General features: G+C 41.7%; 1 protein-coding gene across 1 annotated transcript in view; it reads right to left on the reverse strand.

Moving 5' to 3' along the window:
* Nucleotides 1-27,909, reverse strand: part of LOC132394766 (contactin-associated protein-like 5) — a 1,222,641-nt gene that overhangs the window by 66,692 nt on the left and 1,128,040 nt on the right. The window contains exon 21 of the mRNA XM_059971174.1: nt 5,896-5,989. Within this exon, the coding sequence (XP_059827157.1) occupies nt 5,896-5,989 (94 nt within the window). The remainder of the gene's footprint in view (nt 1-5,895; nt 5,990-27,909) is intronic.

Raw genomic sequence — 27,909 nt, forward strand, 5'->3', positions numbered from 1 at the left:
GTCCAGTGTTCTCTAATATTAATCCAATGTATTCTTATCAATGGCAATTTAGAAGTTCAAATGCCTCTCACCAACTGGTTTCCTGTCATTTTTCTGCCACTTATAACCTCAGCAAATTCTAATGCATTTGTGAAAGGTAATTTATTTTTCAGAAATGCATGTTGATTCTGTCCAAGCCTAAATTATAAGGTAAAGATTAGCTTTTTTGTCACATGTATATTGAAATATATCATGAAATGCATAATTTGCATTAACTGGAATCCACTGTATCTACACTGTCTTAGATACCACACAATCGGGTTCAACCAACATGGTGATGCAGCCAGTTAGAATGTTCTCCAAGGTATATCTGTAGAAATTTGCGAGTGACTTTGGTGACATACCAAATCTCATTCACTGTGGAGCTGTTGTTCTTCACTATTTATGGAACATGGTTCGTATATTCTTCACTAATTAGAGAACATATATAGAACATCACCAAGTGGAGTTGGTGAAAGATGATGACACATCACAATGGCAGTATTGGTGGAGGAAGGCTGCTGCAGTGAAGGGTCCCCTGTGGTCTTGCACTCCATGCCACTGGACTCTGACGCCACTCTGCCAAGAATCATGTGATGGCTGCCCGTGCATCAGTTTAACAGTCACCCATGGGCATTCTCCATTAAGGGAATAATCCTTTGTGAGAACATAACACTCAACCTATAGAATACTGAAAGGCCTAGACAGAGTGGAAGCAGAGAGGAAAGGATGCTTCCTATAGTGGGTGAGCCCAGGGCCAGAGGTCACAGCCTCAGAATAGGGGGAAGTTCATTTAGTACAGAGATGAGGAGGAGTTTCTTTAGCCAGACAGTGGTGAATCTGTGAAATAGCTGTGAAGGCAAAGTCATTAGGTGTATTTAAAGTAGAGGCTGTAAGGTTGTTGATCAATCAGGGTGTCAAAGATTATGAGAAGAAGGTATGAGAATAGGGTTGAGAGGGATAATAAATCAGCCGTGTTGGAATGGTGGAGCAGACTCGATGGGCCAAGAGGCCTAATTCTGCTCCTATGTCTCATGGTATTACATGATCTATATTACTCCATTTAATGCATATTTATATGTCTTACAGGCTCATCAGTGCCTTTATCATGTGTACTGTATTTCCACCACTACCCTTTGTGTCAAATACTTTCCCTTCACATCTCCTTTAATCTTTCCCCTTCTCATTAAATACATGTCCTCTAGTATCAGACATCTCTACTCTAGGGAAAATGACTCTGACTGTCTATATCTCTCAATTTTATAAACGTCTTTCTTACTGCACTCATTAACCACAAGTTTTTATCAACAGCTTATTCTCACATCAACCTTGCCCTCACTTGATCAGAGATGTTCTGTTTCCTTTCCCCATATCCTATTTTCTCTGGGCATTTAAAACTAACTTATTTTCTTGCTTTTCAAGTTCCATAACCTGAAATGTGAACTCCCCTTCTCTTCCCAGACACTGGTTGTTTTCAACATTTTATCTCTTTTTATAAACAGAACACCATTCTAATTAAGCAATAAGTTGCAGCTGGAGGATCTCTCTGAATCACGTGGCATCTGTGGAGTGAAAGGTCAGTTGACAGTTCAGTTGGAGAGCATTCATTTGGACATATTGATGGAACTCACTTCAATTACAGGGTTTAACTAATCTTGCAATTTTTTTTTTACAAACAACGAGAGCTTCCCTGAACTTCTGTGACCTGCTCTAGGACCTCAAGATTTCCCTCATCTGCTCTAATTTAGAGTCAATGATAGATCAAGCTGAAGAACAGCTACTTCCTTTCAACCATTCGGTTCTTGAAATGACGTGCATAGCCTTCATAACTCCCTCAGTGTACCAACACTATGTGCACTTTTATCACTGTACCACCATGGATATGGTATTATTTTGTTCTACTACTGTTCCTCCTTGTAAAAATTGTGTTTATTTATGTGTAATTTGTTTTCCTCTTGTGAATGTTGATTATCTGTTGCTATGTGCCTGTGATGTTGCTGCATGTAAGTTTTTCATAATGCCTGTCCATACACGTTCTTGTGCAGATGACAATTAATTAGACGTTAATCTAGATTTTGACTTTTGAGATTTTGCAGTGCACTGCTTGTGATATCAGCCATCCTCAATTGATTGCAGTCAATATTGCTGTGTTAGGAAGTCTTGGGTTCAAGTTCAGCACATAAGTACAGGTATACTGCACTATTTGAGGTCTTGTCTTTCAGATGCAATGTTAAACCAAATTACCTCCCGTCCTTCCATCTGGATGAAAGAGATCTCATCTAAATATTTGCAGAGCAAAAGTAATTTCATGAGTGTAGACAGCAGACATATTTCAGTACTGCCACTACAATGAACCAGCTGTTTTCTTTTTTATCACTTACTGTTTCTGAAGGTTTTCAAAATATTGGTATTGGTTGGTATTGATTTATTATTGTCAAGTTTACCAAGGTACAGTGAAAAGCTTGTCTTGCATTTTGATTATATAGATCAAATCATTACACAGTGCATTGAGCTAGAATAAGGAAAAACAATAACAATGCAGAATGAAGTATACGGTCTACCAAGGGAGCACAAATCAGGTAAACGATAAAGTGCAAGATCATAACTGAGTGACTGTGAGGCCAAAAGTCAATCTTATTGTACTAAAGGCCCGTTCAAGAGTCTAATAACAATGGATAGAAGCTGTCCTTGTGTCTGATAGTACGTGCTTTCAGACTTTCTATCTTCTGCTCAAAGTGAGAGGGGAGAGGAAACAATGTCCAGGATGGGCAGGGTTCTTGATTATGTTAGCTGCTTTACTAAGGAAATGAGAAGTATAGGCAGAGTCCATAGAGGGGCAATAGATTTCTGTGAAGTGCTCAGCTGTGTCCACAACTCTCTGCAGTTTCTAGTGGTCATGTGCAGAGCCGTTGTCATGTCAAGCCATTGTGCATCTGGGCAGAAAGCTTTCTAGAGTGATTCAATAAAATTGGTGAGAGGTGGTGAAGACATGCTGGATTTCTTTAGCCTCCTGAGGAAGTAGAGGCATAGGTGAGCATTGTTGCCCATGTTATCAATGTGAACTATACTCTAACTAAACTATACTATAACTAAACTAAAATATGTTATGAAACTTAGGTAGATACGTCACGAATGCAGGCGCTTCAGCCTATTGATTCTGTACTGACCATCAGCCATCCCTTTATGTTACAGGTATTCCCCCTTTACAAAGGGAACCTTTGGAACCTTTCTTAAGCCGAAATGGCGTAAACGAAGAACCTTTAAATTTATATGAGAAAAATTTTCGTAAAACTGAAAATCCTCTTTGTAATGCAAAAACAGGTTACTAATGTAGGTCTTTTGTAAAAGCAAAGTGGCATAAAGTGAACATTCGTAAAGTGAGGGACACCTGTAATCCTTTTCTTATTCTCCCAATCTTCCCAATAACAACCTCCCTTATTTATTTAGTTGTTGAGCTACAGAGCTGTATAGGCCCTACCAGTCTATCAAAGCATGCTGCCCAGCAATCCTCAGTTTTAACCCTAGCCTAATCACGGGACAATTTACAATCACCATTTAACCTAGAAACTCTCATGTCTTTGGACTGTGGGAGGAAACTGGAACACCCAGAGAAATCCTACATATTGCATGGGGAGGACATCCAAACTCCTTATTGATGATATTTGAATCGAACACTGAACTCCGATGCCCCAAGCTGTGATAGTGTTGCGCTAACTGCTATGCTACTGTGGCACCTTACCATACACAAGGACCAACTTACAGCACCCAGTTAGCATCCTTAGAATGTGGCAAGAAACCAAACAACCCAGAGGAAACTAATAATGGTGCTTGTGCAAACTCCACCTTGGCAGCACTGAGATCAGGAGAAAACTTGAGCCATGCATAGCAGTTTTACTAACGATGCCATGCTTCCAGCCTATATTATTTTCAATGTTGAAATGAGGCCATGCTTGAAAAAGGTTTAAAACCTTTGAAATGTCCTTGGATCTCAGGTCATAAGCCATTATTTATGCTTTGAAGATAATCCAGGGTTTTGAAGGTAATCCTTTTGAGGCGCTGTACAGTTCCCATGAGCATAACCCCATGTAAATAACTGCATTGTCGAGCATTTCTGCTCCATCCACCAAAACTAGAAATTCCCAGTGACCAACCATTTTAATTCCTATCATCCTTCCCATTTTGACATATCAGTCCATGGCCCCCTCTTCTGCCATGATGAGGCCACTCGCAGAGTGGAACCTCAACACCTCATATTCTGTCTATGTAGTCTCCAAGCTGATGGCATCAACACCAATTTTTCCTTGGGTATTTTTCCCCTTCCCCTTCATTCTTCTTCCATACCTATTTAGGACCCCTTACCTCTTCTCCTCTCTTGCCTATCACCTCTCCCACTGTGCCTCCTTCTTCCCTTTCTCCTATGGCCTACTCTGTTCTCCTATCAGATTCCTTCTTCTCCACCTTTTACCTTTCCCATCCACCTGGCTTCACCTATCACCTTCTAGCTAGTCCTCCTTCCCCTCCTTACCTCCTCCTTATTCTAGCATCTTCACTCTTCCTTTCCAGCCCTGAAGAAGGGTCTTAGCCTGAAATATTGACTCTTTATTTGTTTTCATAGATGCTGCCTGGCCTGCTGATTTCCTTCAACATTTGTGTGTATCACTCCCTTGACCTTGTTGTTAACAATTCCAAAACCATTAATGATTAAAATGAAAATCCACGGGGCGAACATTAGCTGATCAGATTGTACATCATTAACATTAAAAGTTAATATGGGATCTTGGCAGTAGGTTGGACTTCATGCTTGGTATGTTCTTGTGGAACAGCACAATGTTTAGCTAAAATGATTCATTATTCTTCCCAGTGGCCCTAAATTCAGAGGTGACTAATAGTCTGACATAGAGCTCTGAAACTTCTCTCAGAAGTCCAATTATACAGCATTTACAATCCCCCACCTTTCTAGCAGTCACATAATCCTTCAGTCTGTGTACAAACAAGATCAGAAGCAGGAATAGGCTATCCAGTACCTCAGTCCTGATTTAGATTGTCCTCACCTGAATTCTATGAGTCCAAATATCAGGAAACTCCAACTTTGAATGACAAAACTCAAAGAGCTTTCTGAGCTAAAGAATTTAATATTTTTTCAATCCTCTGAGTATAAAATATTTCTTTGCTTTCAGCTTCAACAGCAACTCCCTCATCCAGAGCCTTAGTTTGAGGGAATGACCTCTCAGCATCTTCTCTATTATTCCTCTCAGGATTCAACCTGATGAATGTCATCAATCAGAAAAGTTAGGATCATATGACCATATGGACATAGGAAAAGAATTAGGTCATTCAGCTAATTGAGTCTGCTCCACCATTCAACCAGGGCTGATTTATTATCCCTCTCAACCCCATTCTCCTGCCTTCTCCCTGTAACCTTCGTTGTCCTTACTAATCAAGAACCTATCAAACTCTGCTTTAAAAATACCCAATGACCTGGCCTCCACAACCACACATCCATTGTGGCAAAGGATTCAACAGATTCACCACCCTCTGTTTGAAGAAATTCCTCATCATCTCTGATCTAAAAGGGCATTCTTCTGTTCTGAGGCTGTACCATCTGGTTCTAGGCTCCCCCACTATAGGAGACGTCCTCTCCACATCCACTCTCTTTAGGCTTTTCAGTATTCGATAGGTTCCAATGGGATTCCACCCTCCATTCTTCTAAACAAATAGAAGCCCTGGATAATTCTTGTTCTCTGCATAAGTGCTGTTTTGCCTATGTAGTATCTATACCATTTCCTGTCATGTCAAAGTTCATTAGACTATCTATGAAACATCATTACTCAATATCATTCAATAGTCATTTTGAAGGAATCATTGCGCACAGCTTACCTGTAATCTTGCCAAGGGTCAAGGATTTCACACCATTGAATTCCACATCGGTCCCCAATGACAGGTTGAACCTCAGTGCCAGGAATTGATCAATCTTTAAGGAAAAGAAATGGTGAACCACATTAAACATCATTTATGAACCTTGGGCATTTTATTCAGGAAAGATCTAAGTTCAAAGTAAAATTATTAGCAAAGTATGGATCTGTCATTGAACCGTTTCAAAGGTGGTGAATCAGGATATAGGAAGGAGATTGAATATCTCGCTGAGTGGTGTTACAACAGCTACAGCTCACTCAATGGTATCACGACCAAGGAGCTGATTATTGACTTCAGGGGGAGAAAACTAGAGGTTCATGAGCCAGTGCTCTTTGGGGATCAGAAGAGAAAAGGGTGAGTAACTTTAAACTCTTCAGTGTTACAACTTTAGAGGATCTGTGCTAGGTCCAGCATGTAAGTGCCATTACAAACAAAGCACAGCAGCACCTCTACTTTCTCAGAAGTTTGCAAAGATTCAGCATGTCATCTACAACTTCGACAAGCTTCGATAGATGTGTGGTGGAGAGTACACCAATGACCTTGAATGGAAAATCCTACAAAAATTAGTGGAAACTGTGCAGTCCATCATGGAAAAAACCTCTACACCTACAAGGAGCACTGTCGCAGGAAAGCAGCATCCATCCACAAGGACTAACGATAAGGAAGGAGGTACAGGGCCCACAGCAGCAGGTCATTACCCTCCAACCATAAGGCTCTTGAAATACAAAGGATAACTTCACTTGGGCAATCACTGTACTGTTCCCACAATCTATGGACTTGCTTTCAAGAATGCTTCATCTCATGTTCGGTATTACTTGTTTGCTTATTTGTTTGTTTATTTATTATTTTCTATTTAATTTTGTATTTGCACAGTGGTTGTTTGGAGATCCTGTTGGATCTGGTCTTTTATTGGTTCATCCCAAAATGGGGTCGGTGAACCATGGTGATGTTCTGTAGGCTATGTACAATACATCCAAACATGCTTATTTTGAATTACTCTCACTGCAATCTCCAGCATGTAATTATGGAATTTCCTTTTAAGTAATGTAATTTTAAATTGACTTAATAAACTACAGATTTCATGAAGGACTTTACAGTCACGGAACCTTTAAGTGGACAAATGTATATCGCCATGGCCAGAAGTGAAGTAAGGGTGGGGGATCTCCAAGCCAAACTGAAATGCAGTGGACTGAGACTCCCTCTTCCCAGCATCTTGTTAGCAAATGTGTAGTCACTGGAGAATGAAATTGGAGACTTGAGAGAAAGATTGGTGTATCGAAGGGAAATGAGAATTTGTTGTGTTCTGTGTTTTACTGGGATTTGGCTTACTCAGAGTATGCCAGAGTTGGTGATCACATGCTATGGTTTCTTGATATACAGGATGGACTAAACTGTAGATTGAAAAAAGGCAGAAGGTGGAGGTGTGTAGTTCATGATAAAATCTCTGTGGTGCTTTGATGTGGCGGTTTTATCATTCTCATATTCCCCAATCTTGAACACCTAATGATCAAATGCTGACCATTATACCTACCGAGAGAGTTCTCCTCCGTTTTCCTGAATACAGTTTACATACCACCAGTCGACTATAACCAAGTACTTGAGATACTGAATGATGCCATTACAAGAAACAATCCACCTGAACATATTTCATATCATAGTTGGAGAATTCAATTAGGCTTGTTTGAAGAAACCCCTACACAATTTCTGTCAGCATATTTCCTGTAGCACCAGAGATCCCAACACACTAGACTGCTGTTATATTCTAAGATGAGGAATGTCTACCATTTAATGCCCTGACTGCATTTCAGGAAATCTAATCACTTGGCTGTATTTCTCCTACCTGGATGCAGGCAGAAGCTACAGAGATTAGGATAATGAAGAGGTGGTCGCTGAGAGCAGAGGAGTAGCTACAGGATTGCTTTGAGTTGGTGGACTGGGACATACTCAAGAACTTATCTGTGGATCTGAAGCAATACACTATGGTTGTCATCAACTTTATAAACACAGCCATAGATGAAAGTGTCCTCATAAAATCATTCAGAGTCTTCTCCAACCAGAAGCCATGGATGAACAATGAGAGCTGCAATCTGCTGAGGGTCAGATCATAGGCATTCATGTCTGGTGACCGAGAAAGTTACAAGAGGTAGAGGTATGATCTCCAGAAAGCTATCTCACAGGCAAAGTTGTAAGTCCAGACTAAACTTGAATCAATGAAGGATGCTCGACAGCTGTGGTAGGGCTTGAATGCTATCACATCTTACCAAGTGACATCAAGTGACAGGACTTTGCTTCCAGATGGGCCTTCCATGCTCGCTTTGACTATTAAAACATCGAGGGAACATTATGAACTCTCAGTCACCAATGATGCTGTGATATCAGCCTCTGAAGCCAATGTGCGAGCATCCTTCAGGAGGGTGAACCCACAGAAAGTATCTAGCTCAGATGGGGTACATGGTGGAGTACTGAAGACCTGTGTTAATCACCTGGCTGGAGTGTTCACTGAGATCTTTAATCTCTCACTTTGGCAGTCTGAGGTACTCATCTGCTTCAAACAGGCTTCAATTATACCAGTGCCTCAGGAAAACATGGTAACCCGCCTCAAAGACTATCAATGACGAAGTGTTTTGAGAGACTGGTGATGATACGTATCAACTCCTGCCTAAGAAGTGACTTAGATCAGCTCAAATTTGCCTACTGGCACAAAAGATCCATGGCAAATGCCATTTCATTGGCTATTCGTTCAACCCTGGAACACGTGGACAGTGAAGGTGCATACATCAGGAGGCTCATTATCAACGACAGTTTGTCACTCAATACTGTCATCTCCTCAAAGCTAATCAATAAGCTTCAAGACCTTGCCCTCATTATCTCCTTCTACATTGGATCCTCGGTTTCTGCACTGCAGCCCCAGTCAGCTTAGATTGGCAAAAATGTCTCTTCCATAATCTCCATCAGCACAGGTACACCATGAGGCTGCGTGCTCAGCCCCCTGCTCTACTCACTTTACACTTATAACTGTGAGGCTAAGCACAGCTCCAATGCTGTATTTAAGGCTGTTGACGACACCACTGTCATATGCCGAATCAAGGGTGGTGATGAATCAGCATATAAGGAGGAGGCAGAAAATCAGGCTGAGTGGTGCCACAGCAACAACTTCTCATTCAGTATCAGGAAGACCAAAGAGTCGATTATTGACTCCAGGAGGAAGGAACCAAGGTCCATGGGCAAGTCCTTATTGAGGGATCAGAGGCTGAGAGAGTCAGCAACTTTAACTTCTTCGGTGTTATCACTCAGAGTACATGTCCTAGGCCCAGCATGTGAGTGCAATTATAAAGAAAGCACAGTAGAACCTCTACTTCAGCAAGACATCCAAAACTTTGACAAACTGATATACTGTAGATATGTGGTGGAGAGTGTATTGATTGGCAGCATCACAGCCTGGTATGGAAACGCCAATGCCCTTGAAGGGAAAATCCTACAAAAAGTAAAGAACACAGTCCAGTCCCTCACAGACAAAGCCCTTTTCACCACTGGGCACATCTGCATGGAGTATTTTCCTACGAAAGCAGCATCCATCATTAGGGCCCCCACCAGCCAGGTCATGCTTTCTTCTCACTGCTGCCATCAAGAAGAAGGAACAGGAGTTGCAGAATATGCATCACCAAGTTCAGGAACAGTTATTACTCCTCAGTCATCAGGCTCTTAAGCCAAAGGGGGCAACTTCAATCAACTTTGCCCCATCACTGAACTGTTCGCACAACCATTGGACTCACTTTCAAGGATATTTCATCTCCTGTTCTTGATACTTATTGCTTATATATGTATTATTCTTATTTTTCTTTTTGTATTTGCACAGTTTGTTGTCTTTTGCACTGGTTGTCACCCTATAGGTGTGATCTTTCATTGTTTTGGTTATCGTTATTGGATTTATTGAGTGTGCCCACAAGAAAGTGAATTTCAGCTTTGTATATGGTGACATGTATATTCTTTGATAATAAGTTTACTTTGGTCTACCCTGAAAATTACTTTCCTGTGGGCATCCACGATAGAATAAAAAATACAATAGAGTCATTGAACAATCTACACATGAAGATTGACAAGCAGCCAGTGTGAAAACGAAGATGAACTGTGAAAATATAAAAAGAACAAATAATTATTACCAAGCAGTTATTACCCAGGAAACTAGAAGTGGTAAGTGTGCATCCACAAGGATGAAGTATTTTGAGAGATTGGTGATGACATGTGTCAACTCCTGCCTAAGTAATTATGAGACTTTTCTTTGATAACACTAGAGATTCAATTGTAGCATCACAAGTGTAGAGAACACTGCTTGCTTTTTAGATATGCCTGTTGCTGCTCTTTGCAAGCCCTTCTGCACTTCCTTTGCTTGGCATTAATGATAGAATAATATGCCAAGATACGTGGTTACAAATTGAGGTTTACATAGGTATAGCTTAGTAACATGGCATAACAAATTTCCCTCAAAGTAATCTGCCAAGCTGGTCTTTGACTTTGAGAAGAGGGGCAGTGCACATGCCCCTATCTGTGCTAAAGGCATTCAGCCTGAGAAGGCTGAGGCCTTTAAGTTCCCAGGAGTGACATCATCAATAGCCTGGCCTGGTCCAACCATGTAAGTGCCAAGGCCAAGGAAGTTCATCAACTGGAATGAGCTCATTGGGGCTGTGTTGTGCTCCTAGGTTTTTAAAGCATCTGAATTAGTAATTGTTGTTTAATGAGAGTCGTTAATTGTTTAGAGTTCCTTGTTTATTTCTTGAGTGACTCATTCTTTGATAAGTGGTTTCCTGGTGCTTTCTGTTTAAACTTGTTAAGCTTCTTTTGAGAGGCTCGGTTATTTACAGCTGGCAAAGATAGACTGTAGGGAGGCAAGGTTTGGGCTGATTTCACTCACCCTCCCATGAACGTCCTTACCTTTTACATGGTGCCGAGGCTACAAACTGATCCAGCCGTTGTGTGTTTTTGCTCCACTGGTGTGAAACTGGAAGCCAAGGCTTAGGCCTACTTTGGCTGTTCTGAGAGTAGAGCTGGGACTCAGTCTGGTTTGGGATGCTGCTGCCTTGCTTCTATTGTTTGGCAAAATGTGTATGTGTCTTTTTTTCTCTCTCTAAGCAGTCATTGTTGACCTTTTTTAAAATTGAGTTATTTGGGTTTCTTGCCTTGTGGCTGCCTACAAGCAGACAAATTTCAAGGTGAATAATTTATACATTCTCTGATAATAAATATGTTTTGAATATTTGAATTCTGTTTTGCTTTGAATCTTCAAATCTTTGAATCCGTGAATGAATAAACTCCAGTTGCCATTTCTACATCAGAGTCTGTCTTTCCTCCAGACTTGAGTTCTGATATTGCCAATGCACATCATGACATCAATGCTTCAATTTCTTCTGAAGGCTAAAGGAATTTTGCATTTCCACTTCAAGCCTTATCAATTTTTAATCAATGCTCCATAGAGAACATCTTATCTGCTTACATCACAGTTTGGTATGGCAACTGCTCTGCCCATTGTCACAAGAGACGTGGACACAGCTCAGTACAACACAGAAACCAACTCTATGGAGTCTGTCTATACTTCTTGCTGCCTCTGCTAATCAACCAGCATGATCAAACTGCCCACTCACTTCAGATATATTTCTCCGCTCTTCCATTAAAAAGTCTGAAAGCATTACCACCAGGCTCAAGGACAGTCTCTATATCCCAATTTTGTAAGACAATTGAACACTGACACATTAAGTGAATCACAAAAGCTTGGTTTACAGGTGCAGCAGGCTATCAAGAAGGCAAATGTAATGTTGGCCTACATTGCTACAGGGATTGAATTTAAGAGCAGGGAGGTTATGCTGCAACTGTACAGGTCACTGGAGAGGCCGCATCTGGACTACAGCGTGCAGTTCTGGTCTCCTTACTTGAAGAAAGATATACTGGCTTTGGAGGCACTGCATAGGTTCACTAGGTTGATTTCAGAGACAAGGTGTTTAGACTATGAGGAGAGATTAAGTTGCCTGGGACTGTATGTGCCAGAATTCAGCAGAATCTTATTTAAAAAATAATTTTGTAAGGGATGGATAGGATAGAGGCAGGAAAGTCGTTTCCACTGGTAGGTGAGACAAGAACTAGGGGACAGCCTCAAGAGTCAGGGGATTAAATTTAGGACAGAGATGAGGAGGAACTACTTTTCCCAATCCCCACCCAATGACGCAATGGAGGCTACCTCAGTAAATGTACTTAAGACAAGGTTGGATATATTTTTGCATAGTAGGGGAAATTAAGGGTTATGGAGAAAAGACAGGTAGGTGGAGATGAGTCCATGCTCAGATCAGCCATGATCTTGTTGAATGGTGAAGCAGGCTCGATGGGCCGGATGGCCTACTCCTGATCTTATTTCTTATGTTCTTATGTTAAGACACAAGACGATAAGATATAGGAGCAGAATTAGGCCATTTGGCCCAATGAGTCTGTTCTGTCATTTCATAATGGCTGATCCATTTCTCTTCTCCGCCCCATCCCCCTGCCTTCCCCCTGTAACCCTTCATTCCCTCACTAATCATGAATTTATCAACCTGTGCCTTAAATATACTCAAAGACTTGGCCTCCACTGCTGCTTGTAACAAAGAATTCCAAAGATTCACCACCCTCTGGCTAAATAAATTCCTTCTCATCTCCGTTCTAATAGGACACCTCTTTATCCTGAAGCTGTGTCCACTGGTCTTAGACTCTTTCACCACAGGAAACATCCTTTCCACATCCACACTATCAAGACCTTTCACCATTTGATTGGATTCAATTAGCTTATCCCTTGTTCTTCTACTGAATACAGACCCAAAGCCATTAAACGCTCTTCATATAACAAGCTGTTCAATCCTGGAATAATTTTTGTCAACCTCTTTTGAACCTTTTCCAGTTTCAGCACCTCCCTTCCAAAAGTATCTGCCCAAAACTCCTCACAATTCTCCAAGTGAGGCCTCATCACTGCTTTATAAAGCCTCAACATTACAACTTTGCTTTTAGATTCTCATCCTCTTGACACAAATGCTAACATTACCTTTGTCTTCCTCACCACAAACTCAACCTGCAAATTAACCTTTAGGGAATCCTGCACAAAGACTCTCAAGTCCCTTTTCATCCCAGTTTTTTTTTGTATTTTCTCTCCATTTAGAAAACAGACAACCCTTCCATTTCTGCTACCAAAGTTCATGATCATACACTTCCAGGCACAGTACTCAATTTGCCTCTTCTTTACACATTTTCCTAAGTCCTTTTATAGCCTCTCTAATAGCTCAAAACTACCTGCCCCTCCACCTATCTTTGTATCATCTGCAAATTTTGCAACAAAGCCATCAATTACATGATCCAAATCATTGACATGAAACATAAAAAGAAAGTGTTCCTGATGAACACCACTAGTCACCAGCAACCAATCAGAAAAAGACTTCCTTTATGTCCACTCTTTGCCTCCCACCAATCAGCCACTGCTTTATCCATGCTATAATATTTCCTGTAATACCATGGACTTGTAGCTTGTTAAGCAGCTTCATGTGTGGCACCTTGTCAAAGGCCATCTGAAAATCCAAGTACACAACATCAACCAATTCTCCTTTGTCTATCCTACTTATTATTTCTTCAAAGAATTCCAATAGATTTGTCAGGGAAGATTGTCCTTTCAGGAAACTATGAAGACTATGTTATATTTTATCATATGCCTCCAAGTACACTGAAACCATATCCTCAACAATCGACTCCAACATCTTCTCAGTCACAGAGGTCAGATTAATTGGCCTATAATTTCCTTTCTTCTTCCTCTATCCCTTCTTGGAGAGTGGAGTGACATTTTCAATTTTTCTGTCTTCCGGAACCATTTCAGAATCCAGTGATTCTTGGAAGATCATTACTAATGCTTCCACAATCTCTTCAGCCACCTCTTTCAGAACACTTCAGACCTTTCAGTTTCCCAAGAACCTTCTCCTTAGTAATGGTAGCTTCACACACTTCATGACCCCTGATACCTGGAACTCCCACAAGGGTGGTCCACAGTGAAGACTGATGTAAAATACCTATTCACTCATCTGTCATTTTGTTGTTCCCCTTACTACCTCTCCAGCATCATTTTCCAGTGGTCCGATATCCACTCTCATCTCTCTTTTTCACATTATGTACCTGAAGAAACTTCTGGTATCCTCTTTAATATTATTGGCTTGTTTGCTTTTGTATTCCATCTTTATCATCTTAATGACTTCTTTTAGTTGCTTTCTGTTGGTTTTTAGAAGCTTCCCAATCTTTGAACTTCCCACTAATTTTTGTTCTAGTATATGTCCTCTCTTTGGCTTTGAATTTTCTTGTTAGTCATGGTTGTGTCATCTTTTTTTAGAATACTTCTTCCTCTTCAGGATGTATATATCCTGAGCATTCCAAATTGCCTCCAGAAATTCCAGCCATTGTTGCTGTGCTGTCATCCCTGCTAGTGTTCTTTTCCAATCAGTTCTAGCCAACTCCTCTCTCATGCCTCTGTAATTCCCCTTAGTCCACTGTAATACTGATACAGCTGACTTTAGCTTCTCCTTCTCAAACTAAAGGGTGAATTCAATCATATTGTAATTACTTGTCCCAAGGGTTATTTTACCTTAAGCTCTCTGATCATTATTGGTTCATTGCACAACACCAGAGTAGCAGATCGCCTAGTGCACTCAACCATGAGGTGTTCTAAAAGGCCTTCTCATAGGCATTCTAGGAATTTCCCCTTTTAGAATCCAGCACCAACCTGATTTTCTCATATTGAAATCCTCCATGACTGTTGTAACATAACCCTTTTGGCACGTATTTACTTTCTCCTGTTGTAACTCGTAGATCACATCCTTACTACTGTTTTCAGGTCTGTACACAACTCCTATCAGTTTTTTTTTACTCTTGCTGTTCCTTCAATCTAACCAGGATGATTCAACATGTTCTGACCCTATGTCACCTCTCTCTTATGAGGTGATTTCACTTTTTCCCAACAGAGCAACTCTACCCCCTCTGCCTTCTAGCCTGACCTTTTGATACAATGTGTATTCTTGCACATTAAGCTTCAGTTATAATTTTCTTTCAACCATGATTCGTTGACGCCTACCGCATCATACTTGCCAATCTCTAACTGTGCTACACGTTCATCAACCTTATTCTCTATACTGCACGCATTCAAAGATAACAACTTCAATTCTGTATTTACCCTTATTGATTTTTTCCACCTTTTACATTGCATCTCATCCCATTGACTACATTATCATCAGCTTTTACACACTGCTTCTGTTTGTAAACCAGCCACCTCATTTTCAGCACTATCTCTTCGATTCTCATGCCCCTGCCAAATTAATTTAAACCCACCTGAACAACTCTAGCCAATCAGCCCACATGGATAATGTACCTCCTTAGGTTCAGGTGTAACCCATCCCTTCTTTACAGGTTATACCTTCCCCAGAAGAGATACCAATGATCCATAATCTGAACCAGAATTAACCCTTACCCCCTGAACCAGTTCTTCAGTCACTCAATCACCTGCCATTTCTTACCCTCACTAGCACGTGGCACAGGCAGCAATCCAGAGATTACTCCTGGAGGTCCTATTTCTCTGCTTTCTACCTAGCTCCCTGGAGTCTCTCTTCAGGAACTCCTCACCTTGTTTACCTATCATTGGTGCCAATAAGTACTTAAGCTGCCAATAGGTACTTAGGTGCCAATAAGACTTTAGGCTGCTCACCCTTCCCTTTAAGAATGCCATGGACCCAATCCGAGATATCCCTGACCCTGGTACCAGGGAGGCAACATACCATCTGGGTGTCTCTATCGCACCCAAAGAACCTCACCTCTGTACCTCTGACTAAGGAATGTCCTATCAACACTTCAGCTCTCTTCACCTCTCTGGTCACCTGAGCCATAGCACCAGACTCATTGCCAGAGACCCGGTCACTGAGGCTCCCCTCTCCTGGTGGATCGTCCCACTCAAAAGTATCTAAAGTTATATACTTACTATTGAGGGGAGCTCTCTGCACTGACTGTGTATTTCCCCTCTTTCCCCTAACAGACATCCAGTTATCTTTCTCCAGCAATCAAGGAGTGACTACCTCTCTGTAGCTCCTGCCTATCACGTCATTCTCCCATGTGAGTCTAAAGTCATAGAGCTGCAGCTCCAGCCTTTTAATATGCTCTCTCAGGAGCTGCAACTCGGTGCATCTGGTGCAGATGTGTTTATGTGGGAGACTGGATAGGAAAGAAAGAGGTGTCCTGATGAAGGGTCTTGGCCTGAAATGTCAATTGTTTATTCTTTTCCATAGATTTCTGCCTGGCCTGCTGAGATCCTCCAGCATTTTGTGTGTGTTGCTTAGCAACGACTTCAAGATAACATCCCAACTCCTATATTCAATACTATGATTTATGAAGACCAATGGGCCATTCATATCTAACTTATGCTTTTCTAGTGAATGTTGTGTATATTGTGTGAGTCACCTGTGATGTGTTTTTCATTGCACCTGTGCATATGGCAAAAAACCCAATTAATCTGAACTTGATAAAGTTAAATCTTAAAACTCTGGATTCCTTCCTGTGATTCACTGATAGGTTTGATAAAAAGCTGTTATCCAAATACAGATAATTCCCCACTAATATATAGCAATAACAAACAAAAAAAAACAAACGGATTGCTGGAAGAGCTTAACAGGTCAGGCAGCATCTATAAGGGGAATGGACAGCCAATACTTTAGATGGAGATGCTTCATTAGCTTTAAATGATAGAGGGGAGATAGCCAGTCTGAGGAAGCGAGGTAAAGAATATAAAACACACATACTATCCTGAGATCCATTTTCTTGCAGGCATTCTCAATATAACAAAGGAATACAATAGGATCAATGCAAAACTACACACAAAGACTGACAAATAACCAATGCATAAATGAGACAATCTGTGCAAATGCAATAAATCAGTAAATAAATACTGAGAACATATACTGCAAAGTCCTTGAAAATGAACTCATAGGTTATGGAAACAGTTCAGTATTGAGGTAATTGAAGTTATTCAGGTTGATTCAGAAAACTGAAGACTGAAGGATAATAATTGTTGTTTTAACCTGGTTGGTTTGCAGGTGGAGAAGGCTATCAAGAAGGCAAATGAAATGTTGGCCTTCATTGCTAGAGGGATTGAATTTAAGAGCGGGGTGGTTATGCTGCATCTGTTCCAGGTACTGGTGAGGCCACACCTGGAGTACTGTGTGCATTTCTGGTCTCCTTACTTGAGGAAGGATATACTGGCTTTGGAGGAGATACAGAGGAGGTTCACTGGGTTGATTCCAGATATGAAGGGGTTAGAGTATGAGGAGAGATTGAGTTGTCTGGGAATTTCAGTTGTCACTGAAATTCAGAAGGATGAGAGGAAATCTTACAGAAACATATAAAATTATGAAAGGGATGGATAAGATAGAGGCAGGAAAGTTGTTCCCATTGGTAGGTGAGACTAGAACTAGGGGACATAGCCTCAAGATTCAGGGGAGTAAATTTAGGACGGAGATGAGGAGGAACTGCTTTCCCCAAAGACCGGTGAATCTGTGGAAATCTCTGCCCAGTGCAGCAGTGGAGGTTACCTTGGTAAATGTATTTAAGACAAGGTTGGATAGATTTTTAATCTCTCCCACTCCCAGTGTACAGCATTCTTCTGCTTCAAATTATCCACCATTGTCCCTGTACCAAAAAAGACCAAGGTAACGTGCCTGAAAATCTGGCGACCTATTGCACTCACTTCAATAATAAGCAAATGCTTTGAGAGGCTGGTCAAGAATTACATCTGCAGCTTGCTACCACCTAAATTAGACCCACTATAATTTGCCTACTGACACAACTGATTGACAGACGACGCAATAGCCACTGCTCTACATACCATCCTTACACATCTGGTGAAGAAGGATGCTTATGTGAAAATGCTGCTCTTGGACTACAGTTCAGCATTCAACATCTTAATTCCATCCAGGCTCAACAGGAAGCTCAGAGACCTTGACCCTTAATTGAATGGCTGGATCCTGGACCTCCTGTCAGGTCACCAGCAGGTGGTAAGAGTGTGCTCCCTCATCTCCACTCCTCTGACTCTCAACACAGCAGCCCCTCAGGGCTGTGTACTAAGTCCCATCCTTTACTTCCTGTATACCCATGACTATGTCGCCACCCACAGTTCTAAATTGCTAATTAAATGTGCCGACAACCTTACATTGATTAGCCTTATCTCAAACAATAATGAGGTGGCCTACAGTGAAGAAATCATCTCTCTGACACAGTGGTGTCAAGAAAACAACCTCTCCCTCAATGTTGCAAAACAAAGGAGTTGGTTGTGGATTACAGGAGGAATGAAGACGGGCTAACCCCTATTAATATCAATGGATCTGGGGTTGAGAGGGTAAACAGCTTTACGTTCCTCGGCATCCACATCACCAAGGACCTCACGTGGTCTGTACACAGCAGCTGTGTGGTGAAAAAGGCACAACAGCACTTCTTTCACCTCAGATGGTTGAGCAAGTCTAGTATGGGCCCCCAGATCCTAAGAACTTTCGACAATTGAGAGCATTCTGACTGGCTGCATCACTGCCTGGTATGAGAACTGTACTTCCCCCAATCACAGGACTCTGCACAGAGTGGTGTGGACAGCCCAGCACATCTGTAGTTGTGGACTTCCCATGATTCAGGACATGTACAAAGACATGTACAAAGGTGTGTAAAATGGGCCTGAAGGATCATTGGGGACCCAAGTCACCACAACCACAGACTGTTCTGGCTGCTACCATCCAGGAAATGGTACCGCAGCATAAAAGTCAGGACCAACAGGTTCCGGGACAGCTTCTTGACCAGGCCATCAGACTGATTAACTCATGCTGATTTGAGTGCATTTCTATGTTACATTGACTGTTCTATTTATTATAAATTATTATGAATTACTATGATTGCACATCGCACATTTAGATGGAGGCATAACGTAAAGATTTTTACTCATGTCTGTGAAGGATGTAAGAAATAAAGTCAATTCAATTCAATTCAATTTTTGCATTGTAGTGGAATTAAAGTTTATGGGGAAAAGACAGCTAGATGGAGATGAGTCCATGGCCAGATCAGCCATCATCTTATTGAATGGTGGAGCAGTGATAACGGGCCAGATGGCCTACTCCTGCTTCTAAATCTTATGTTCTTTAGTTCTTATGTTGGTGTGGGACCTAAGTCTGCTCTGTCCTTCTGCCTCATGGGAGCAGTGAGAAGAGAGTGTGGCCTGGATAGTGAGGGTCCTTGATGATGGAAATTGCTTTCTTACACCAGTGTTTCTTGTGGATGTGTTTGATGCTGTGATGGCCTGTGCTATACCTATCACTTTTTGTAGCATTTTCCATTCCTGGGCAAAGGTTCTTGGCAACACTGTTGCCTAGTGTGTGCATCTATGAATCAGTGTGTGGGGGAGGCATAATAGTGTGATCTTTTGAGTCATATATGATGTCCTTGATTCGAATAAGACCAATTCACTTAATTTTGATTCAATGACTTGAGTAAAATAAAGCCAAACATATCTTTACATCCTTCCTTCCCCCTCCCCCTCACCTACTCTCTACTTTGTGCAGGGGTTTCTCCTTCTCTCAATTCCTCATCCATTCATCCCTCCCTACCAACCTCCCTCCTGACATCTATCTTCACAAGTGACAGAAATGCTACGCCTGCCCATTCACCCCCTCTCTCACCTCCATTCAGGCTGCCAAACAATTCCACCATGTGAGGCAGCACTCACCTGTGAACCTGTCCGGGTCACCTATTGTATATAGTACAGCTAGTGCAGCCTCCTCTACTTTGGTAAGGGCCACTGTAAAATGGGGGGCCGCCTTGCCAAGCCCTCCACCCATCTCCTGAAAGGGGAATCTCCTGCAGGCCAGCCATTTCAATTCCCATCCCTATTCCAGTTCCAACATGTTGGTCCATGGCTTCATCTTCTGTTATGATGAGGCCACACTCAGGTTGGAGAAGCAATACCTCATATTCTGTCTTAGGTAGCCTCCAGTCTAATGGTATGAACATTGATTTCTCCAACTTCCTGTACTTTTCACTCCCCCTTCCCTCTTCTTCAATGCTCCACTCTGACCTCTTACCTCTTCTCCTCAACTGTCTGTCAACTCTGCCTGGTGCCCTTCTCACATGGTTCACTCTCTTCTCCAATCAGGTTCCTTTTTCTCTAATACTTTGCCTTTTCCACCTATCACGTCCCAGCTTCTTACTTCTCCAGCCCCACTACCGCCCCCCCCCCCAACCATCTGTCTTCACCTATCACCTTCTAGCTTGTCTTTGTTCCTCTCCCACACCTCATTATTCTGGCTTCTTCTCCCTTTCCAGTCCTGGTGAGTCATCTTGGCACGAAACATCGACTGATTATTTATTTCCATTGATGCTAAATGAAGGATGTGTAACCGTGACTGAGTTTAATGTGGGGAGGTTGATGCAGGGACATCTACCACATGAACATTGATAGATCACGGTCAAGGTTCAGTGATATAGAATTCAAGATGTCTGAGGACCCCTCACATCTGCAGCCTTCCTCCACCTTCACTGCCATTGTGATGTGTTATCATCTTCCACCGGCTCCACCACCGAGGTCTTGGTTGGATTTCTCTTTGTCTACAACCTCCTTTTTGACCTTACCAGCATGGGTGACACTACCAGAAGCTAAACACCACATGGCTAAGCTCCAGAGAGCATAGATCTAGCGATCTCGGAAACTCAAAAGCCTCTGCACCACAACAAGGTCTTGTTCCTTGTAGAATGTGCATGCATATGTGCATCAGTCTGCATGTCTGTCTGTCTGTGTGCGCTGAGTATTGGAATAGCTTGCTCCCAGCTCCCCTTCACAGATGAGAAGCTATGTGGAGGTTGCAGCACCTATTTACAACTTCTGTGGAAGAAAGGCAAGGGGGAGAGGGGAGGAGAGCAAGTAGAATCATAAATAATTAAAGGTAGACAACTCAAACAATGGCTGCTCCATCCTGATTATTTTTAAATGAATGCTGTCATTACAACACAAAATGTGATTTCTTTCCCCCAACATTTTGAAATGACCTTTGCAGCTAAATGAAATAATTCATTAAACTGCCGGCTTGTAATTTGCAATTCTCTCTCTCCTTATCTGTCGATCCACAGCTGGTCACAGTTATTTGCAATAAGTAACCATCTGAAACAACTCACCATCACAATCTGTTGCAGTAGCAGACCTCCTGCAGCAGTCCTGATTGTGTGAGTGGACTCAATCTCTTCTGATGCTAATCATCTGGACCACCAGAGGGTGCTGCAGGCTCACACAATCGTCCAAAATTGCTGAATGCATTAACCTCAGAGGAAATCATTATGCTAGATAAAGGAAAACTAATACTAATGGACAGATTGGTGATTTTGCTTGACTATAACTTGTCTCAGCCCGTCTGCCACTGAAACCCTTCTCCATGCCTTTTTTAATTTCTTGATAGGACTCTTGCTGTTCAGTCCTGGCCGTAGTTCCATCTTCTAACCTTTGGAAACTAACTCATCCAAAGCTTTCAAACACAACACAGACTGTTCAGTGGATTAGGCAGCATTTGGGGAGAAAAGAAAGGTCAAAAGCCTTTTAATTCAATGGAAAAATTTGGAGATTAAACCAAATTCAAGACTGTTGAAAAGGAAATAGAGATGAATAGAGTAAAAAGGGAAGTTCTGTAATAGAGTGGAGATCAGGAGAGGTTCAATAGCTGGTGAGGCATCTATTTGAAAGAGAGTGTGAAAGGCTATTGACTAATTAAAGTGTAGGTCAAGGAAGGCAGTAAAATGGAGGTGGTGAGTAATATTCCACACTCTCTGATCATGTCCCAGATTCCTTTGAAGTTTCATCTCCATGTATCTGTCCAAGTGCCTTTTAATTATTGTTAATGAATCTGCCTCAAGTTCTTCCTCAGTACATACTGACTATTCATCATCATCATCATGTGCTGTGTCATATGACATTGGCTATCATGGTTTCATGACTATGATTGTTCTTGGAAAATGTTCCTACAGAAGTGTTTTGCCATTGCCTTCTTATGGACATGGTCTTTACAAGACAGGTTACCCAAGCCATTATCAATATTCTTCATAGATTGTCTGCCTGGCATCAGTGGCTGCATAACCAGGACTTGTGATGTGCACCAGCTGTTCATACGACCATCCACCACCTGCTCCTGTGGTTTCACGTGATGCTGATCGGGGAGCAAAGCAAGTGCTACACCTTGCCCAAGGGCTTACATGTAGGCTAGCAAAGGGAAGGAACACCTTACACCTCCCTTGGTAGGGACATTTCTCCATCCTGTCACCCGGACTACCATTATCTGATTGAAAAAGTTGTCTGACTCTTAGATTCCTACTAAATCTCTCTCTTCTCACCCTAAGTTTATGTCCTCTAGTTCTTGATTCCTCAGTCTAGGGGAAAAAAGATTTTATATATTCATTCTTTTCTAGGCACTTCATTATTTCACTTATAGCCTGTTACACCACTGGTGCTTAGGGCAACAATGAAGGCCCTCCATCGCTGCCTGTCCTTGGCCATCTTTTCTATTGTGCCCCAGGTGTAGTTTAGAGTGTTTATTTCTGCCTCAGTGGTATGACTCTATGTTGTCTTTGGTCTCCCGTGTTTCCTCCATCCTTCAGGGCTCCAATGAAGGGCTGTCTTGATAGTAGAGTTGACCTCTCTTCCGATCACGTGCCCAATCCATCTCCAATGTTTCTCAATGATGATTGTTGCCATGTCCTCTGAATGACACTGAACAAGTCGGACATGGTCAGAAGATAGCAAGAATCTGCTGGAGGCTCATGGTGTGGAACAACGACAGCTTGGCAAGGTCATTCTCTGTCATGCACCAACATCCGAACTGCACAGGAGTATGGGCAGAATGCAGGTTTGGTACAGCTTTACCTTTGTGTTGACACTGTACTTGGTTGATCCCCATATGTTGCTTATTGATCTGAAGCCGTTTCCAGCTTTGCTGACCCTGCACTGGATTTCGTCCTTTGTCCCATCATCCTGCTGAATGATATTGACGAGGTAGGTGAATCTGCCATGTCCTTTGATGGGAGGAGGATACTCTACATTGAAAGTCATGGTCTCAGTCTTTTCCCGGCTGACTCTGAGTCCGACCTGTCCATCAAAGATACAACAGTGCTGAGTTTTCTCTTGCACGTGCTGGTGTGTTTATGTGATAGTATTACGAGGTCACCTACAGAGTCAATGTCATCCAAAATAGAGAATAGTGTCCACCTAATGCCTCTCTGCTTATCTATCATTGTTTGCCTCATAACCCAGTCAATTACCATGTTACACTATATTGCTGACATCACACAGCATTGCCTAATTCCTGTCTTGACTTCAAAGCTCAAATTGCGGTCTTCATCTGTGTAGGAGAAATTCACATAGAAACTCTGGATAAGCTGGACAATTTTGAAAGGGTTCCCACATGATCTGGGAACTCACCAGAAGATCTTCCTGTAGATACTATCAAAAGCCTTTTCAACGTCTACCAAATTTACATACAGTTGTCTCTGCCACTCTGTACATTGTTCTATGATGTTACGCAGTGAGAAGATCTGATCAACACTGCCTCTGTTCCTCACCTTGGTATGGTCACTCATGCAAAACAGGTCAAAAGGTAGAGGCCAGATCTATCAGTCCTCCAGGTTCAGGGGTTCATCACAGGGTTACAACCCTGACTGGTCAAAAAAAATTATTAGAGAAAACAACAATGAAGGATCCTTCCACAGTATATCTGTGTGTGACGGTATTCCTGAGTCTCCACCCAGGACTTGCATGGCTGATAGTGGTGAAAGCTGAGAGGAAGCTACTGACACAATGAAGGAAGTCCTGAACACTGCCAAGACCAAGACCAAGACTAAAAATGGGTTTTAGAATGTACAAAACATGTACAAAACTGGCAAGCTAGCACAAGGAACTGCAGAAATGCATTGTTATAACCTCATGATTTTATGCACCTTTTTCTCACCCCTCATTCTCATTCACTCCAAAGAGCAAAGTCCAATTCTGTAACTCATTCTTTCACGTCCTGGCAACATCCTTGTGAATCTCCTCTTTCAAGCTCAATGGCATCTTTCCTATTAAAGATTGACCAAAACGATGAACAGGACATTCTGAATGCATCCTCAGCAACGTCTTGTACAACTGCAACATAACATCCAATTTCTATGCTCTATCAACACAAGGATGAAGGGAACTATATACTTGTACTCCTGGGTTCTTCTGTTTTGTAAGAAAATACTGTTCACCAATAATTTTGCTGGGACTTGAGGACCTTAGTTATAGGGAAAAGTTAAATAGATTAGGACTTTATTCCTCAGAGCATAGGAGAATGAGGGAGATTTGATAGGAGTATACAAAATTAAGGCAGAGTTAATACAAACAGGCTTTTTGCCACTGAGATTGGGTGAGACTAGAGCTAAAATATTCACTATGAAAGTTCTACTCTCATTTGTCTTCTCAAAATGCAACACCTCATACTTACCTGAATTAAACCCCGGGTTATCAAGCCTCAACCCACTTGGTGCTGGTGGTTGTGTGTCATGTTCAATTATGATAGGAAGTGTGTGGAAGAACTTTTAAAGTAGAAAAGCCATTATACTGGCCCAGTTACATTCTCTCAACCTCCGATGTTCAGATCCAATGATAGGAACAAGCATCACAAGTGGGGTCTTGCTTGGTTGCTGTGGTTGACCATGACTTCTTTTGTGACTTGTCATGCACTTTGCTCTCCATTAAGAGTTACAAAACCACCTTCCTGGCCATTGGATCACACTGTTGATCTCATCTGCCCAATCTTCTGTAGTAGACTTCACATGCTAGGATAGTCACGTTCTTATCTCATTGGTGCATGAGGCCACTTGTTGAAGTGGTGTACTGGGTTGTGGTTGTTGTTGCAAGCAAACAGCTACTGTGAGACACAGGTGAGATCTGATGGAAACCAAAGGTGAGCCAGCTGACTCAGAATGGACGTGACAAGCTCCATCACCAGAGGTGCTAACCCTCCTTTGACACCCCCCTATCGGCCCACACAGAGGTGGTCAAATGCATAAATATGCAGGGATAGAGAGAAATGTATCATATGCAGGCAGAAAAGATTCATCGTTAGCCAAAGGCTCTATTCCAATTCTGTACTGCATTATGTTCTATGTTTTTAACTAGTCCCACTGGGACCCCTGTATAATCTTTCACAGACTCAAATCATTTACAATTAAAGACAATGTGGCATTTGTTTTCCTAATTGCTTGCTAAATTAGCTTTCAAGGATTTATACACAAGGACATCCAGGTTCATTGGAATATCAATATCAATTCTTACATACTGTTTCCCAAATACACTGTTGTTATTTTTATTACTGGAGGTTCTTTAAGGTTGTTATAGGTTGGCATGGGGGTAGTAATAGGGAAAAGTTCCCATTACCTATTAAATGCTCGTAACTTCGTGTGGCTCAAATGTCCTCTGACAACCAAGTCCAAGTGCCCTAAACCCAGTTGCTTCAGGCAGATAGGACTTGACAGCCATGGTTGGCAGCTCATCTCGAAGACCATAAGACCAAAATACAGAGGAGTAGGATTAGGCTATTTAGCCCATCGAGTCTGTTCTGCCGTTCCAGTAGGACTGTCAGTAACTACTGATGAGACCCAAATCCAGGAGATAAAACAAAGCCAGAACACAATAAAACTTTATTCAGTAAAACCACGAAGACAAGAGTACTCAACAGTGCATCCCAAAGCATGACTATTTAAATGTTTTACCCAAGAGATTTGAAGATGTTGTTGGGAACAGCGAATGATCGGTGAAAGTCAGCCAGGGATTGGCTGTCAGCCGAATAGATAGACATTGTCTTTCTTTGTTTGCCATAATGGGAGGTGAGAGATGGGAAAGTCAAATGGCTGAAGAAGAAGGAAACTGACCTGAACAGTAAAACATGGAATAAAAGGAAGGATGTGGGCGTCGAGAGGGGAGGGGAAAGAGAAGGGGCAACGGTGCCATGGGGATAAGGGTAAACAAAGTGGGGAGGGGTGAAAAACAGACGAGAGCCACTACCAAAAGTTAGAGAGAAATTGATGCTCATGCTATCAGGTTGGAAACAACTAAGATGAATTCATAGTCCCAATTTGTCCAAGCCTGTTGGGGGTAACCCAAGATATGTTATACATATGGCTTTGCTGTGCCACTTAAATGCTAAGCAGAAACTATATAAAAAAATTAAAGGGCATCTATTTAGGGTGAGAGTAGAGAGATTTAATAGTAACATTTTCACCCAGAGACAAATCATCATACAGAATAAGATTTCAGAGAAAGTGGTTGAAGCAGGCAAATTAACAACCCATAAAAGACACTTAAGCTTAGAGAGGCTGAAAGAGTTATGGGCCAAATGCAACCACATAAGGCAGTGGAGGCTATGTGATGGGGTATACTTAAGGCAGAGAATGTTAGGCCCCTGACAGGTCAGGAGGTTATAGAGTGAAGGCGGGTGAATGGGGTTGAGAAAAATAATTAGTCATGATCAAATGATGAAGCAGACTTACTGACCTAATTCTTCTCCTATAGCTTATATTCTTTTTTTTTAGCTTATATTCTTATAACTGAGTCTACCTTGCACAGGTACCTTGGTTGGCATGGAGCAATTGAATTTAAGTGCCTGTTCCCATGCTGTGTGACTCTAGCTAAACAATGCTGGAGAAAGTAAGGCCATTATCACCATCTAATTATGTCTGAGCTCTTTGTTTTAATCTTTTGTCACTCAGGTTGTCTCTGCTGGAGAGGTGTGGAAGAGTGATCAATGTTGCCAGGAACTATTGTTGCTTTGTCCTGTAACTTCCCTCCAAAGCTTCATTAAGTTTCTAATTGGCTCTCAAGTATCTCTGGTCTACGTGAGGTCATGCCTCAAGACAACAGCATCTAACACCAAGGGCACTCACCATCCAGCCCATGCCCTCTTCTTGTTTCTACCATCAGGGGAAGGTACAGGAGCCTGAAGACCCACATTCAACAAATCAGAAAGAGCTTCTTCTCCTCCATCACCAGATTTCTGAGTGGTCAATAAACCCATGAACACTACCTCATTATTCCATTATTTACACTATTGGATTTTGTAACGGAGGGTAATTTTACGTCTGTGTTCTACAATACAACACAATACAACAAATTACATGCCAGAGAAGTCAGCGACAGTAAATCTGATTCTGGAAAAGGTGCCTGGTGACAAGAGCCTTCCACTTTTCCTTTCATTGACATAGTCACGATATTTTTTTACAGATCTTACTCATTTTAAGGCATTGAAGCCGGTATATAAATGTGTTTCAGTGTAATTACTTAGAAGTTCTGTGAAATGACTGTGCAAAATGCATCATTCTGTTGGATTAAATTGCAAAATTGACATTTTTCTTGTAATCTAACTTACTTATAATTTATAAAATCACCTGTGCATGTGTAATTGTTCTGAGAATTTTCAGTAATTTTACAATAGCTGATTCTGTATTTTCCTGGAACATTTCCTGCAAAGTACGTCATGTCACTGAATTTTGAACGTGCTTTAATTCCTCTAGCGTGCTACACTCAGTAGCAACTTTACAGTGGGTACCTAATAAAGTGGTTACTCAGAACCTGTTCATAGTCATTTGCTACTGTAGCCATTCTACAAGGCTTGACAAGTTGTGCATTCAGAGAAGCTCTTCTGCACACCACTGTTGTAATATGTTGGTATTTGAGTTCTGTCACATTCCTGTCGGCATGACCCATTCTGTCCATTCTCATCTGACCTCTCTCATTAATAAGGCTTTTATGCTTACAAAACTGCCACTCGCTGAATGTTTATTTTAATTTTTTGCACCATTCTCTGTAAACTCTAGAGATTGTTGTCTCTAGAATCCCAGGAAATCAGCAGTATCTGAGATACT

This window comes from Hypanus sabinus, chromosome 5 (genome assembly GCF_030144855.1).
Source record: "Hypanus sabinus isolate sHypSab1 chromosome 5, sHypSab1.hap1, whole genome shotgun sequence".
Taxonomy (NCBI): Eukaryota; Metazoa; Chordata; class Chondrichthyes; order Myliobatiformes; family Dasyatidae; genus Hypanus; species Hypanus sabinus.